At 36.9% G+C, this 15,090-nt stretch overlaps 1 protein-coding gene across 13 annotated transcripts in view; it reads left to right on the forward strand.

The window, feature by feature from the left end:
* Window positions 1–15,090, forward strand: part of PARD3B (par-3 family cell polarity regulator beta) — a 394,367-nt gene that overhangs the window by 52,456 nt on the left and 326,821 nt on the right. The window contains exon 1 of one of the 13 annotated variants that reach the window (XM_085585196.1): window positions 15,028–15,087. The exons of the other annotated variants lie outside the window; for them this stretch is intronic. Within the exon in view, the coding sequence (XP_085441322.1) occupies window positions 15,043–15,087 (45 nt within the window). The 5' untranslated portion in view covers window positions 15,028–15,042. Of the gene's footprint in view, window positions 1–15,027; window positions 15,088–15,090 lie in introns of those variants that run through there. 13 annotated transcript variants of the gene reach the window in all.

Below are 15,090 nucleotides of genomic sequence, written 5' to 3' on the forward strand. Positions count from 1 at the left end.
AACAGTTCAGTGTCTGTAAAATGTCTGGTCTAAAATGAATACATCCCTCTACCCTTCTTGGAGATACACTGGTTAATGGAATTCCAGCAGACTGGTGAGTGTTGTGGATGATAACTGGTACCTAAGAATAGTAAATATTGCTGCAGTGGGAAAAATTTAATTTTAGTGTTAGCCATAAGCATCATTTGCATATGCAATAAATAATGAACTTGGAAGCAAAAAGACACATTATGTCAAGTGATTTACATATTTTTCTTTGCTATTGCATGTTCTGTCACAGTGACTCAGTACTTGGCAAGTTGCTTGAAGACATCAGGTCTTTTCTCAGAAGAACTTCAAATGGTACCTAGGCAGATGGAAACAGACAATGATTTAGATGTAATGGTGCAGCAGGACAGCGATTGTATTATTGGAATTTAGAATTGTTTCTCTATTTGTGAAAGACTTCTGGATCTGTTCTTCTTTCCAAACTAGCAAACTAGAAATAATTTATTAGATTCTATTTCAATATCCAATGGTTGCTTTAGACAATAATAAAAGAGAAGGCAGGCTCATTTTTAAAACAAGCACATTAATATTAGAAACACAGCTATACAGAGCTGTCTAAGAGTAGTGTCTTCTCAATATAATCAAGCAGTAAGAAAATGTGGACTTGATGTGCAATTCCACAGCCCTCTATAGCATGCATTTAATAATTTATCTGTATTTTTGTCACTGCTAAAGACTACTGAGTAAAAAGTAAAGACTACTGAGGTAGGTAAATTTCTGAGAATAGATCAAGATTTTTTTTAAGCTTCATGATGCATGAGGCTATATTGTGATGATAAAGCACAAGCAGACACTTGACAACATTCTTGGATTATTACATGCAGAATTTTAGTAGGAGCTGAACCTCTGTTCAAATTTGAGGGTAGGTGGTTTGCAGATAGCTGTCTGCAGCTTTAGCCTTGGATGACAGGCTGATGATGCATATAATTTAGAAAGACTAGAGTTTACTGAAATATTTATATTTCTGCAAACTGTCTTGTTCCATGTGTACATGGAAACTGCGAGATTATTCTGAGAAGCTAGCCAAGCTTCAGATGTGTGTTAGCTGAAACTTTTTGCTTCTACAGGAGAATGGGACAGAGAATGGCTACCCTAATACCCATGAAATCAAAATGCAGTAGAAGATGATGTCAAATCTTTACGAAAATTCCCTGGGACAAGGTTGTCCGTATTTGGGTTTATTTGATGCTTATTGTATGTCTCTTAGATCCTTGGTCCTCCAGCTTTTTCCAGCAGTGTAATGAATGTGATTATACCTTTAGCACACTCTGCTGTGAGAAGCAGTGGATAGTGACTTTCCCCTTCTTGAACCATGCTAATTAAAGCAAAAATGCATCACAGTAAACAGGAGCATTTGTGTATTAAAGAATCTACTTTACAGTTTTTTGGCACTGTATTTTTTTGCATTTTACAAAAGATGTGAACTGTAATACTTTTGTGAGGGCATTTATTTTGAAATAAAATAATGATCTATGCAATAGATTAAAAAAATGAAGTTATGTAAATCAGATTAGTGTCAAGTAAGTAACTAGAATAAGGTGAAATTTGTAGATGCCCACAAGGAGTAGCAGAGTTTAGTCTGCATGCGTGTGAAAATCCAGCCTCAGTTACATGTCACTGCTCTAATGCCAATTAAAATATAGTATTTTATTGATTTAGTTCTGCAATTTCAAATAATCTCAGTTTTCCCCTCTTCCCTTGTTTTGGTTTTGTTGGATTGGCTACACCTCAGGGGCTCTGGCGTGTCTTTGCCCATTGTGCGAGGTGGTGTTGCACATGCTCTCTTTGATTTAGCCTGTGCTGCTGCTAGGAAACCAGCCTGGCGTGAGAGTTGTTCTCTTACCACTCCTAAGTGTGGGTTATTGGTTAGTTACAGTTTGTTACAGAACCATTTAGTATTGTTGCTTCATTTATAAAGAAACTCTTTTAGTGGTGCTGAGTTTTGGTTTTTCAGCACTTGCTCCACAGCTGTGGATTTGTGCTGTTATCCTCAGTGCTGTTTGTGTGAGCAATGCCATTGATTGTGCAGAGCTGTTCACAGGGACTATTTTGCCTCAGTGTAATTTCATTTGAAAACTCTACTAATAAGATTTTGCCTTCAGCAGGTTTACATGAAAACTGTATCTACTGTGTGTTCCTTGTCCCCACCCACATATTCCTCTGTCTTTTGAGTGGAATGTGTCACCATTTTGCCTTTGTTTTTCCCCTCCCTCACTAGTTGGATAAGCAATTTCTTTTTGCATTATAACAATGGTAAAGAAGATGTAATAATGTATTTATGCATGTTATACGTTTTTTTTTTTCTGGAAAAAAAATGTATAAATGTATTTTATAAATATTGGAGAAAGAAACTTCAGCCTCTCGGGGATTTGGTATCACAAGCCTTGTTTTTCTGAAATTGCATGAGGTGTGGATCTGTATTTTTCTTTGTGTAAATGCCAGTAGTGCTTTGCTGTTTTCTGCAGGCTTTTTATTTGTATTTTGAGGGTTAAGTAACTTTTTCTATTTTTTCTTTATCCTTCACTGTAACCACAGTAACCATTTTAACTGTGTTTGATTTAGCTGAGTAGACAAGCAAAAAATTAATATTTAGAGCAATTCATAGGCAAACCAAACTTACCTCCTTATCCCAGAGGGTTTAAGAAATTAATTAACTGTTGTTGACTTCAAATTCAGTGTCTTATTGATAGGTTAAAAGTTTTGTTGTGTTTTCTGCTTTTTAACTAGTTATGTAATCTCTGAGCTTAAGAAATACACACAAACCCCCAAAAGAGCACTCATTGAAACTAAATGAACTGCCAAACCAAACAAAGACCAGAAAACTTCCAGTAAGTAAAAGAACACAGCAAAACCCAGCCAACCTGCCCCACAATAAGGAGCTCAAGGGTTCATTTGACCTTGACTTGAAATCATTGTTGGAGATGTGAGAAGCCAGAGAGGTCATAATATGCAGCAAAACATAAGAGTGCCTTCAATTAGCATTTGTTTTAAATCTGCAGATTCTCAGTGTTGGCTATCAGGCTCATAGTTGAGCTCTTGCATTTATTTTTGTTGTTTCCAGCTCTATAATTTCATTTCTAGATAAAAAGCAAGGTGCAACTCCTCTTAGTTATGCTCATATCTATTACATATATTACATCTAATATAACATTATATGTATTATATCTATGTGATATGCTAATATATCTCTATATATTAAAAATACAGATATATATCCAGTTATGTAATAGAGAATGTGTTATATTACATATGATATGTATATCACAGGTATATGGACACAATATCCTCAGAATTAAATACAATAATACAAAACAAGACATATAATATTTTATGTATCTTGGTGTATAGGTATTCAAATAGATATGCACACAGAAAAATATATATAATATGTATTGATATAGAACTATATATTGGTAATACAATAATGTATCAATCATCAGCTTGAGCCACATGCAGGCAGAAGTCTGACAAGTGTGAAGGTAAGGCCCTCTAAGTGGGATGAAAGTTCTTAGCTCATGGAGGAGCAAAGGTCTTCATTTCCCATAACACATGGGAAATACATAAACAACTTCCATAATGCCACAAATGCATTTGCAATTTAGGGAGTTTTGGAGATGAAAGGGGTCTCTTACTCACATGAAGCAAGGCAAATATACAGGAATTGGTCACAAACATTCAAGGGAGTGCAACATTTTGCACTACATGGCTTTAAAATGGTATTTTGTTAAATTTATAGCCTGACTGCATTTTGTTAAATTTTTAAACTTCTACCTACATAAATATTTTCTACAATACCGTTCCATTTTCCTCCAAAGCCAATAGGAACATATAATACTTAGAAGTGATTAATGCTAATTAATGTGATGTATTATTCTATGTGGTTCAGTTAAATGCAAAATAAAGAAAAGCATAAGAGAAAAACAGAAAATCACAACGCCAACGTGAGAGCAGCAATTTGGAGAGGTACAAGTGTATTGTATTTTTTTAACATGTTAGCTCTTTTGACAGGTATTGTCCCCTGCTTTGATCTGCTGATAAACTGCAGTTTTTAGCTACTCTAGCAGTTTCTTCCCAAGTCTTCTGCACAGTACAGATACTTATTTTGTTTGTCATCTCTTCTGGAAAGTTCTTGGAAGGCTAATGCAAGATCACACTCACCATGGAGGCATCATAGAGGAAAGATGGGAAAATAAGGAGGTGTCTCACAGGTGGGAGCTCTGCTGTGCTGGCTGCTGCTGTGGGCTGTGGCAAACTGGGCAGCTCATGGACATGGGACTTCTGCTCTTGCCAGAATGCAAAGATGCAACCTAAAGTCACAGTTTTATCTGAAAATACAAAGTTGTTTTGTTTACTACTTCACTATGTAATGACTATATTGTGATTCTCTGCTTTATCAGGAACTTGGTCTTTGCCTAATTAATCATTAAGGGTTGTTAGCATACTGTGGTAGAGCTTATTATTAGAGCCTGCATGTATTTCAGAGAGCTATGACCCCATCATGAGTAACTATAGAAACCTCACCAAGCGTAGTTATTAGCTTAAATTATGGAGTTCATATTTTTAACGAATATTGGCCAGAATCAGTGGCTAATAATTTTGGTGTCTAAAATGATGAAGATTTTAAAATTCTGGTTATTTAATTTTGAATAACAATGTGATAAAAGGACTACCAGTTCACACAAGTTCAGGAATTATAGAATACTTGCATGAATTACTAGACACCACTAAAAAAGCCCTTAGATACCTTGCATATTTTCCAAAGCTTTTCTGTAGAAACATTATGCCCATGCTCTTTCTGCCAGATTCACCATTTAAGAGTAAAATTTACTGAAACAGCAAATACAATGTATTCAGTGTTTCTGTTTTGCTTTCAGTATATTTCTAATATATTATTTCTTAATGTTAGACTTGATTTACACTGGTAATTGACGTACTGAAAGAAATTCTGTGTCAGTTTGCAGAAGTGGTAGGAGCAAGTGCTGCTGAAATGGAAGGGGAAAAGAAGAAATGTCAAATGTGAACATTGTTGTACAACATTAGGGCCTATAGGAATAGCAGGTTTGAAAATAGGAGTTGTCTATTTGTACAGCTAGTGAGATGGAGTTGTTACCAGCCTGTGTTTTGGAAAAATAAAGGTGCTTTTTTTTGTGGCAGGGGGAACCCAACTCCATCATTCATGGTTTAAATTGCTTTATAATTTGTTGGAAGTGTAGAAGGAATCCTGATTTGAAGGATGGGAGTATTCAAAGTGATATTACTGTTTCATGATACTTACAGCACAGGCCTGTGTGGGGAGGTAGGTTACTGGAACAGAGTGGTGATAATCATGATAGTTTCTGTATTGCTCAAGCTGGGAAATGCAGGGGAGAATGTGCCACAGCATCCTAACAGGAAATGAAGATGCTGCTCAAGCATGTTAGGATGGATTTTTTCCTAGTTGAGAGAAAGAGAAATGAACTTGTTTCAGCAGTGGTGTTGTTCTTAAGGAAATAAGTCTCAAACCATTGTGCTTTGGACCAGATAAATGATTTAGGCAAGACTATCCTCTTCGTTTGTGAGTAACTGTGATACAGGGAGGGAGGCAGTGGGCAGAATTAAAACTTGTTTTGATGTCAGGATCCAAATGTTGAAACTAGCCAGTGGGAAGAAATGCCTGTGTTAACTTGGCATAAATGTTGTCCCACTTGTGAATCATTGAGCTGTTTGAGTAATTAATGCTGTCATTGTTTTGTTTTTCTGCTCTTCCCTCTGTGTATCTCATATTATATTGCAGGTTGTTCAGTCTGCAGGTGTTTTCCTGGCAGGATGCCACTGACTTACTGAGACAGGGCTGGCTGCTGACAAAGCTGTCCCTTAAGCTTGTGTCTCCAGGGTACCTTCACATAAATACTTTGGATGAAATGTTTGCCTTCCCGAACTGATGTTGAGGGAGACAAACTTAATTCTTACGGATATGTTAATCTCGTAGTGATGTTATAATAACTGGAACATGTATAAATGTGAGATGGGATGTGAAGTTGGGTGAAGTTTGCAGGTAGTATTTTTCAACACTGCCAGCATTTTAAGGAAAATCTGCCTATCAGAACTGTAGATCTTAAAAGCTGTGTTTTTATTACAACATAACCTGGAATAGTTGAAGGTGTTTAAAAGGATTGAATATAAAGAGATGAATATAGACATGGAGTGCAGCAGAACGTGAAGAAGGCTGGTAGAGCAGTTCCCTAAACCCCACTCTGCTGCACTCAGTTCTTAGCTTTGTTTTTGGGTAGCACTAAATACTCTGGAATCCTGAGTGCCAAAGGAAAGTTTTTTGCTGCCTCCAAGGATTGTGTATCTATGTTCTCCCTGCTTTCCTTGGGAAGGCCCAGCCTCTGGATGCCCCATGGTGGAGACTCTGTGGGGACAAGGGAGAGGGAGGCAGAGAAGTTTGTGTCAGCTGCCTGCCCTCTCCTGCACTCTGCACAGCTCACCCACTGCTCAGTGAGTTTACAGGCTGCCCAAAATGAAATGCAGGAGCCAGGAGAGTCCACCTGGGTGTCTTGTATCCTACTGACCTGTCAAACCTTTGGGAAGGATAGTGATATACAGTACTTACAAATCTGTAGTGACATGCATGTGTGTTTTGTTTTGTGTGCACCTCTAACTTGTTAAATTAGGAGACTGATTTCTTCTGTACCTTTTAACTGTAGAATCTGCCCTCCTTATGTCCACATTGTCCGAACTGTTGTTTTGCTGGGTTTTTTTATGCCTTTCAGCCCTTCTGGAGTTGAAGGTTGCAGCAATTAATGTGTATGTTAAATATCGTATAGCATTTAGGCATTGGATCATCATTAGAACTGTGCAAAGATTTATTTTATAACCCTCTGTAAAACTTCACTTAAAAAAAGACCAGAACAAAACAATCCCCCCATAAAACCCCTAAAACAACACTTTATCTTTTCTTTGTTAAGCATGCTCTCTCAACTGCTCTCAATTCCACCTTTGGATCACCAGGCTAACTGACAAAATAGTGACGTTCTTACTTCTAAAAGCTTGAATCTTTGATGTAGAACATTATTGATAGATGTATTTTTATGTGAACATAGGTTCTCAGTAATAGAAAGGACATTGAAGATTTTGGTACCCATTCTCTGTGGATTTCTTGAAGAACCACACTGAATAAAAAACAGGCCTTGTGCAGGAGCCTGTGCTGCAGTGGGGAAGTGAGTGGTGCAGAAACTAGGACTGGCTTTCTTTAATTCAAGTGGACTCATTGATGCTAATGCAGTTGGTTTTTTGGATTTTTTTTTCAGTGGTGTCAAAATATAATAACCATGTCTTAAGCATTTTTAAAGTAAAAATGTAGTTAGTGAGGTGTGTTAGATCTTCTTTACTGAAGACTCTAATGTAAATATCAAACCTGATCTGTTTTTTATATACTTTTTTTCTGAAGAGACATTGAAGGGGTAGTTACTGTGTGATGGATCAATAGTCTTCACAATAATTTCACCAGTGACTTTGTTAATCCTATTCAGAATGCAGTGATGAAGGGAGGAAAAAAAAAAAATTCACTAAAGAATAATTAGCAGAATGAAATTGAGTTAGTAGGTGTGACATCCAATTATTTTCTTCCCTGGAGATAAATATCAAGTCAAGGTTGGATATTACAATTGGAGGGTAGCACCTCTGCTGCTTCTGAATCAGGCAGAGTGAGAAGTAGCCATGTCGTGTGAAGAAAAAAGGTCATGTCTCTGACTGCTGTGGTTAATGCATAGTTTGATTCAGGAATGGGTTAGCCACCTCTGATTGCTGCTTTAATGAGGATTTCCCTTTGTAAAAATTCTTGTTTTAGGGATTGCTACACTAAATATTTGATTTTTATAGTCTTCTTGCTCTATGGATGGAAGCCATATGGAGAGGTTTTTGAAAGACTGGTGTGTTCCAACACAGCATCTTTGAGGGCTAAGACTAAAGCACACGATTGCTTCTACACACCAAAGGATTGCTACTAGGCTTTCCTTCTAAGAAGGCAGTCTTAAATAGTTGCACTTCTATGGTTGTGTGATAGCTGGATTCCCTGCTCCACTGAATGAGTGACATGGGGTGGAAAAGCTGGCTGTGACAGATTGGTATCAGATTAGCTGTACGTGTGAATTGACCTTATCCCCTGAATTGCAACCTAATAGTCTTCTGCAATGGCTTCATTTGTGAAAGAAGAGAGTTTTTATTTTCCATTCATTAAAATAATAAGAAAAAACTTTGCATTTAATAGCTGGTGTCTTTCACTTTAATCTTGTTTGGAAATACTGTATCACTTTCTAAAGTAAACAATATGCCTATATTGTGTCCATTTAGTGTTATAAGTTTAGTGTTACTTTGGGATATATTTCTTATGCTCAGTTTTTGCCATGGTAGTGTCCAGTTATTTTTTTCCATCTCAGGAAAGTACAGACATTATATTTTCCTTTCTTGTTGGTACTTAGAGTTGTTCAATTCGTTCTTGGACTTCTGACAAAATAAGCTCATGGTCTATTAAGAAAAGCTTAACTGTTTAAATAGTTGTCAGAAACAATGTCATGAGTACCTGTCCATGTAAATTACAGTTTATGGAAAACTGTGTTGTGTTGGAGGAAAGTTTTATTACTAAACAGATGTAGAACTAGGTTAGAAAGTGTAAGTACATGGTATAATTATCTGTTGGAAATAAATGAAAAACACTGTTAATTGGGTTTTCTATCATGTGAAAATGGCCTGTGTCTCACCATCTAGTTATTCTTTCACTCCTTATTTTTAAATTTGTGTTGAATTTACTGTTTTCCCCACAGACTATTTTTCTTTGAACTTTTACAGCTTCTAACTTATATGGTCAGCACTTTCTTGGGTGAGAGAGGTGGTTCATTGATGTGTTTGTATAGTTCTGAGAATTTTGTGATACTTAGAAAATGCAGAAATATATTCATTGGTTTCTTAATGCAGTTTTGGTATTCCTTCTAATAATGTATTCTACTATTCAGGCTCTGGTTTAAATGGTGTTATATTAAATGCAGATGTGTCATGTGGGCAAGTGGTTTTTGGAATGAGATAGATGATCGTAGTATGATGGAATTGTTTAGGCTGGAAAAGGTCCATCATTGTTGGGCCCAGCCATTAACCCAGCACTGTCAAGTTCACCACTGAACCATGTCCCTAAGTGTCACATCTACACATCTTTTAAATACCCCCAGGGTAACCTCACCGTTTCCCTGAACAGCATGTCCTGATGCTTTATAACACTTTTGGGGTTATCCAATGCTAATTTACAAATTTACAAACCTCCCCTGGCACAGTTTGATGGTGTTTCCTTTTGTGCTGTTGCTTCTTACTTGAGGGATGAGACCACCTCTCACCTGGCTACAGCCTCCTTTCAGACAGCTGTAGAGGGATAAGCCCCCCTGAGGCTCCTTTCTCCAGGCTAAACACCCTCACCTCCTCCTCAAAGAGCTTGTGCTCCAGACATTCATTGCCCATCTCTGGACATGCTCCAGCACCTCAGTGGAACTTAGTTCAGCTGACAGGAGATGTTCAGAGCTGAACAATAGAGATTTGGCACCAGGCAGTAAAACTGTAGAGTGAAGATGCACTGAGAACGGAGTGTGAAAGCTGGCATTGTTCATTGGAAGCTGCTGTGAAAGCTGCTAGATTAATGGGGAAAACCACCCTCCTCACACAAGCAGTCTTGACTATGTGTAGATGCTTTAATGAAATGTAAGGGATGGATTTCATATTTGATTGGTTTGTGTGCAAATCTCCAGTTCCTATAGCTTTTCTTGGCTGTATATTTGGGTCACTATCTTAGGTGGTTGTTTATTTCTTAGAAACACACACAAGAAGTAAATAATGAATGAAACAATGCTCCATGCTTTCTGTTACCCAGAAGTTAATGTATCTAGAACTAATGCAAGCAATCTGGTGTTAACAATGTCTTAGAGTATTTTTTCAGGCTTCTCTGTGTAGCCAGAATAAATATGTGGAATGTGGGAAGTCCAATAATTCACTGCTGTGTGGGAAATTAGGTTACTAAACACTTGGTTTGTGTAAGTGACTGTTTCAAACCTCTGTTCTATAGTGTTTATATTTTATATGTAGAGCTTACATATAAAATCATATAGATCATAACTGACTTTTTACTTGTTGAGTGAGGATAAGAGACAGCTCTGACTAAGAATAATGTTTCTACTCAATGTTGTGAGTAACTGCCTTTGAATTTTTTCGTAGCAGAATGCTTGGCAAAGAGTTGTATACAGGTACATCTAGGGATGGTGGAATTCAATCTAGTCAAAATGGGTGTGTATATTAGCTGGAGAACATAACGAGCTTTTTCAAAATATACTTTGCTGTACATGACGTGATTTGGCGGATTACAAGTGTCTCAAACTTTGTATGGCTTACCAGATCAGATTCAGGATATTTTTTTTTTGTTTGTTTGTTTTTTTGTTTTGTTTTTTTTTTTATTTTTTATTTTTTTTTTTTAACCTGAGAATGACTGTATTTTCTTTTTTTGCAATTTGTTTCAGCAGACCTTTTGGTCACATGCTTTTCAAGTGCTACAGTACATAATTTCAAAGTTGATTATAGCTGTATTTTGAAAACGTCAACAGTAAACCCTTTTAAGGACTTTATTTGTTTAAAATGCATGATATAACTTATCACTGTGGCCTTTGCAATGTTTTTAAAAACCTGATAATAGAAGGAAGTCCATTTTGGAGCATATCTTGAATACAGAAAAGCTTCAGTTATTTTTTTACTACCATTGTAGCTTCCTTGATTTCTCCTCTGCCCCTAATGCAAAATGGAACAAGTAGCTTTCCACCTTCGTGCTGTCCTGTGTGTTGTCAGTCTGTCCATGTATAGCATAGCAATACATGGCTCACATAGCAAAGCAGGGTCTCTTAGAGATAGTCCAACTTCTAATCTTTGTAAGAGAATGCTCGGTTCATACCTGCCAATGTATTTATAGCTCTAAGAGTAATTTTTAGCTCTCGTTTTTATGCTAACTAGTTCTAGAATTTATGGTGGAGGTACTACTCTGCTTTAAAGCCCTCTGAGTTTGTGAAAACAAATTAAAAATGATGGCTCCTGTCTTCCAGTGAGAACGTTCAATTTCATTGTGTTTGCCCAGATACAATCCCAAGCAGATTGTAACTTTAGCTGGCCACAACATAAACTATTGGTAAGGACTGGCCTGACTAAGGATTTTTGGCACGGTCCCATAAATACCTGGAGCCTTATCAAAAAGGCTGCTATTTTTACAAAGAACAAGATGAGATTTGCTGGTTTGGGGAAGGTAAAATTTTGTTGATACCTCCTATCAGTTTCTTCCCATTCTATGTAGTTTATAGTCAAGATGGAGTGAGGGGTGAGAAGGGTGGTAGTGGAGGGTAGAGAAAAGGGGAAAGGAGCAAAAGATTGCTTTAAGAACACAAATCAGCCAAAAGGTCTTGACACATAATTATTTCAGACTTTCTTTGAAGAATTAAATAGACCTTTAGTTGTGAAGGAAGGACATATTTTGTACATCTTCATACTTTCCCACTAAAGTAAGCATTAACCAGCAGTTGTAGGAAAGACTGTAATTCATTAATAATAAAGCTTTTCCAAACAGTGATGTTTGTCCCCAAGAAAAAATGAGTTCAGGATCATGCTTATTTGCTATTTAAGAAATTTATGATATGGCACTGAGTCTTGCAGGCCTTTTGGGACTCCGACTACACAGGGGACATGATTTTTTCCAATGAAAGCAAAGTAAAATACTGTGGTATATAAGAACACATTCATCCCTAGGCAAGGAAGTTTTCTAGCTATGGAGAGTCATCATTCCCCAAAAAGAACTCGCCCCTTCTTTTTATTTGATTCTGACATCATTGCTGAGAATATTATTTCTTTTAAAAGGTTACAAGATTTGTCATGGTGACCAAACAAGCCTGTAATCAGCATAAGACCAGGTTTATTCTAATAGCTGAGTCTCCTTATTAGAATCAGCATTAATTGGTATGTTTTCCTTGTAGCCAATTTCACATATATCTTCAACTCATAGGAAAAGCAGCAGTACAGGAACTAAAGAATACCTGGAAACAAGCTCTGATTTTCTGTTCTTACAAATGTAAGCAGAACTTTCTGCTAAGACTTTGTAGCTTTTCCTTTCTTTCTGTTGTCTTTAGGCATTTGATTTAGAAGAATTCGGTGAAGTTCTTGCCTTGTGGATTGAAAATCCATAGTCTCTCCCCATTAATTCCTTTTATTTCACTTGATACTTCTGTGGTTTTTTTTTACTCTTATTATTAATGTTTATAGACTATAAGTGGAACACATGATACATATAAGCTCAAAATGTTCATTTTACCAATAAATCATTATTGACCCATGGTATGTTCAATATCATAGTTGGTGTAGATAATGCTTTGCCCAATTTCTCAAAAGCTTCACAGAGTACAAAAATACTATTGGGTTAGGAAATGAAAGACCATTATACCAGTTTCTTGTTTCTTTTTTTTTAAACCTTTTCTTCCCACTGGTAGTTAATAATTTGGTTAGTCCTAATCATATACAGATGTTATCTTTAAAACATTGTTGTAAGGGGTGGGGAGTAAGCATAACAGATAGCATGCTTTGATGGAAGGGCAAAAGTATGATGTACAGATACATTGTAATTTATTGTTTGACTCTTCACTGGTTTTTAATATTCTGAGTTTTTGTGCAGTATGCATGAGTTCTCACAAGTGAGCCACTTTAGGCTGTCAATTTGACAAATGGTACATATTAGTTTTTAAAGCTTATTTGTAGCTTCATACTGTCTTTGAATATATTCTTTTTCTGCAGTGTGTCTGAGGTACTCCTTGAACATCACTTGAAATATTTGAATATTCACAAACATTTTTGTTTAGTTAATTTAACTGTCATGTTCTCGCATCTTAAAAATCGAACATGACTGAGTACTATAGGCTTTGTTTTCTCCCCTAAGGATTGGTTTAATACATCCTTACAGCATTTTGAAGGAGTCTGTCCAAATCTGTACTTCCAGTACACTATTCTTTGGCTCCTCATGATGATGGTTGTTGAAACACAAATGTCTGTTATGGTAGATCATAAAGGTATCTGCTTTACTAGATAAAAGTTTCCTGCTCTTCTATGGGGGTATATAAATCTGTTATAAAATCTGTTTAAAAGACACAAGTGTCTGTCTTTGAACAGTGCTCTTTTGTGTGTTAGCAGTCACTGTGCTCTCCTTGTTCAATGGGATCAGGTTGTGGGTTCTGCAGTAAAACCATCTGTAACGGAGGTGCCAATTTCCTCATACCTGCTGTTCTTGCCCAGTGGCTTCTGTGGTTCTGGGATCACAGTATGAAAAGAAATCCATTGAAATTCTGTCACTCTCAAAGTTTAGCATGAGAAGATGTTGTAGAGATTCAAATGCAGTAAATACCATAAACTGCTTCTTTTAAGCAGTTTATGGAATATTTATGACAGTAGACATTTTTTGTTTTGTTTTCTATCTGGTGCCTTTGGATCCTGGGCTGAGATTTTTTTGGTGGGCGTATTAGAGAGAATATTCTGTTTGATTCCTTCCTTATTAATCTTTATCATTGTCTTTGTAGTTCTTTACAATTGCATTACATTTGCCTTTTTCTGGTACCATCAGTGAATATCAGTGACTATCAGACGTGCATCTATGGCAGCCTGTAAGAAGATGGTGTGTGTTTGTTTCTTGCTGTTGAGGGCTCTGCAGAGTTTCTTGCTGATATTCCTCAGCACATGTGGTGTTTCCTATAAAGACAGTCATCCCTTGCTGTGCCTGTGTGCTTCCTCAGCAGGACTAATTTGTGCTCTGCTGGATCAGAACATACAGAGAATTCACAGGTGCTTGTGAACCCCTGGCTCTGGAGACTTTGACTGAGGAGTTTGCAAATACAGCTCTCAAAATGATACTGTTTATCTAAAAAAATCTGTGGAGAAGGAAAGAAAAGGAGAAAAGGAGGAGGTGTCAAACTCTTTAAATGTTTAAAGCTTTTTTGTGTCTTATTTCCAGTTGCTGCACACTGGTTTCTTAAGCTTGAGATTCTGGTAGATTGATGTCTGAGTTAGCAAGGGTGTGATGGAGTTTGCATCAACAGCTCCAGTCAAAAGAGTAGGTTGCAAGTGCTCCTAATTTTCTCACTGCTGATTGGTGTTGTTTTTTTTTTTTTTTTTTTTTTTTTTGTGTTATCACATGTTTTTAGCAAAATATGAAAGCAATTAAAGTAATACTAACAGTCTTTACATTTCCCAGTTCAGGATTCTGGTCCTGATTTTCATGTGTGTCTCATATCTGTGACAAAAATTTATGGAAACAGTATTGCTGAGAGTGTTCTCAAACTGGAAGACCAGATAGAGTGTTATCTACTCGGAGCAGCAGCACAATGTCTTGACTTCACAGTCTGAGCTCTTTTTTTGTCACAGGACAATAAGGACCCAGAACTAATAGATTTTGACACCTGCAATGCAGGACTTGTTTTTTTAAAGCCTGTTACAGATGTTCTTAAAGAGTTAAAGTAACATGTTCTGCATTTCATTCTGTAGCATTAAAGTATTCTGATATTTGAATATATATTTTATGCTCTATTATGCCATATCAAATGATATTGCCTTGAGGACAAAGGTGGAAAACCTGAGCAAAGAAAAACATAATTTTTGTTAGGTAGGAGAGCTTTGCACTGCATCGGAAAGGAGCTCTGGCATAGCTTCCTTGTGTGTGTCTGTGTTTGAAGTATGGAGAGAATAGCACGGAAATAGGTTTTCAGAACACCAGTGAGCTTGCTTGTGTTACAAGCTGTTTCCATTACTTTTTCTACTGATAAATAACATGGTGCCTTACCAGTGCCTAACCACTGCCCCTACTCCCCTATTCTCTCTAGATCAGAGTTAACACTTGCATTGAATTAAATGCTTCAGTGAAGGGCATGAGTTTAAGACATGGTGAGTGATAAAAATTGACATCTGAAGATGAGCAGGGCTGTACTGGAGGCAATTGCTTTGGAGTGCTGGTGGGTA

The sequence above is a fragment of the Lonchura striata genome, chromosome 7 (genome assembly GCF_050655825.1).
Source record: "Lonchura striata isolate lonStrDom1 chromosome 7, ASM5065582v1, whole genome shotgun sequence".
NCBI classification, from domain to species: Eukaryota; Metazoa; Chordata; class Aves; order Passeriformes; family Estrildidae; genus Lonchura; species Lonchura striata.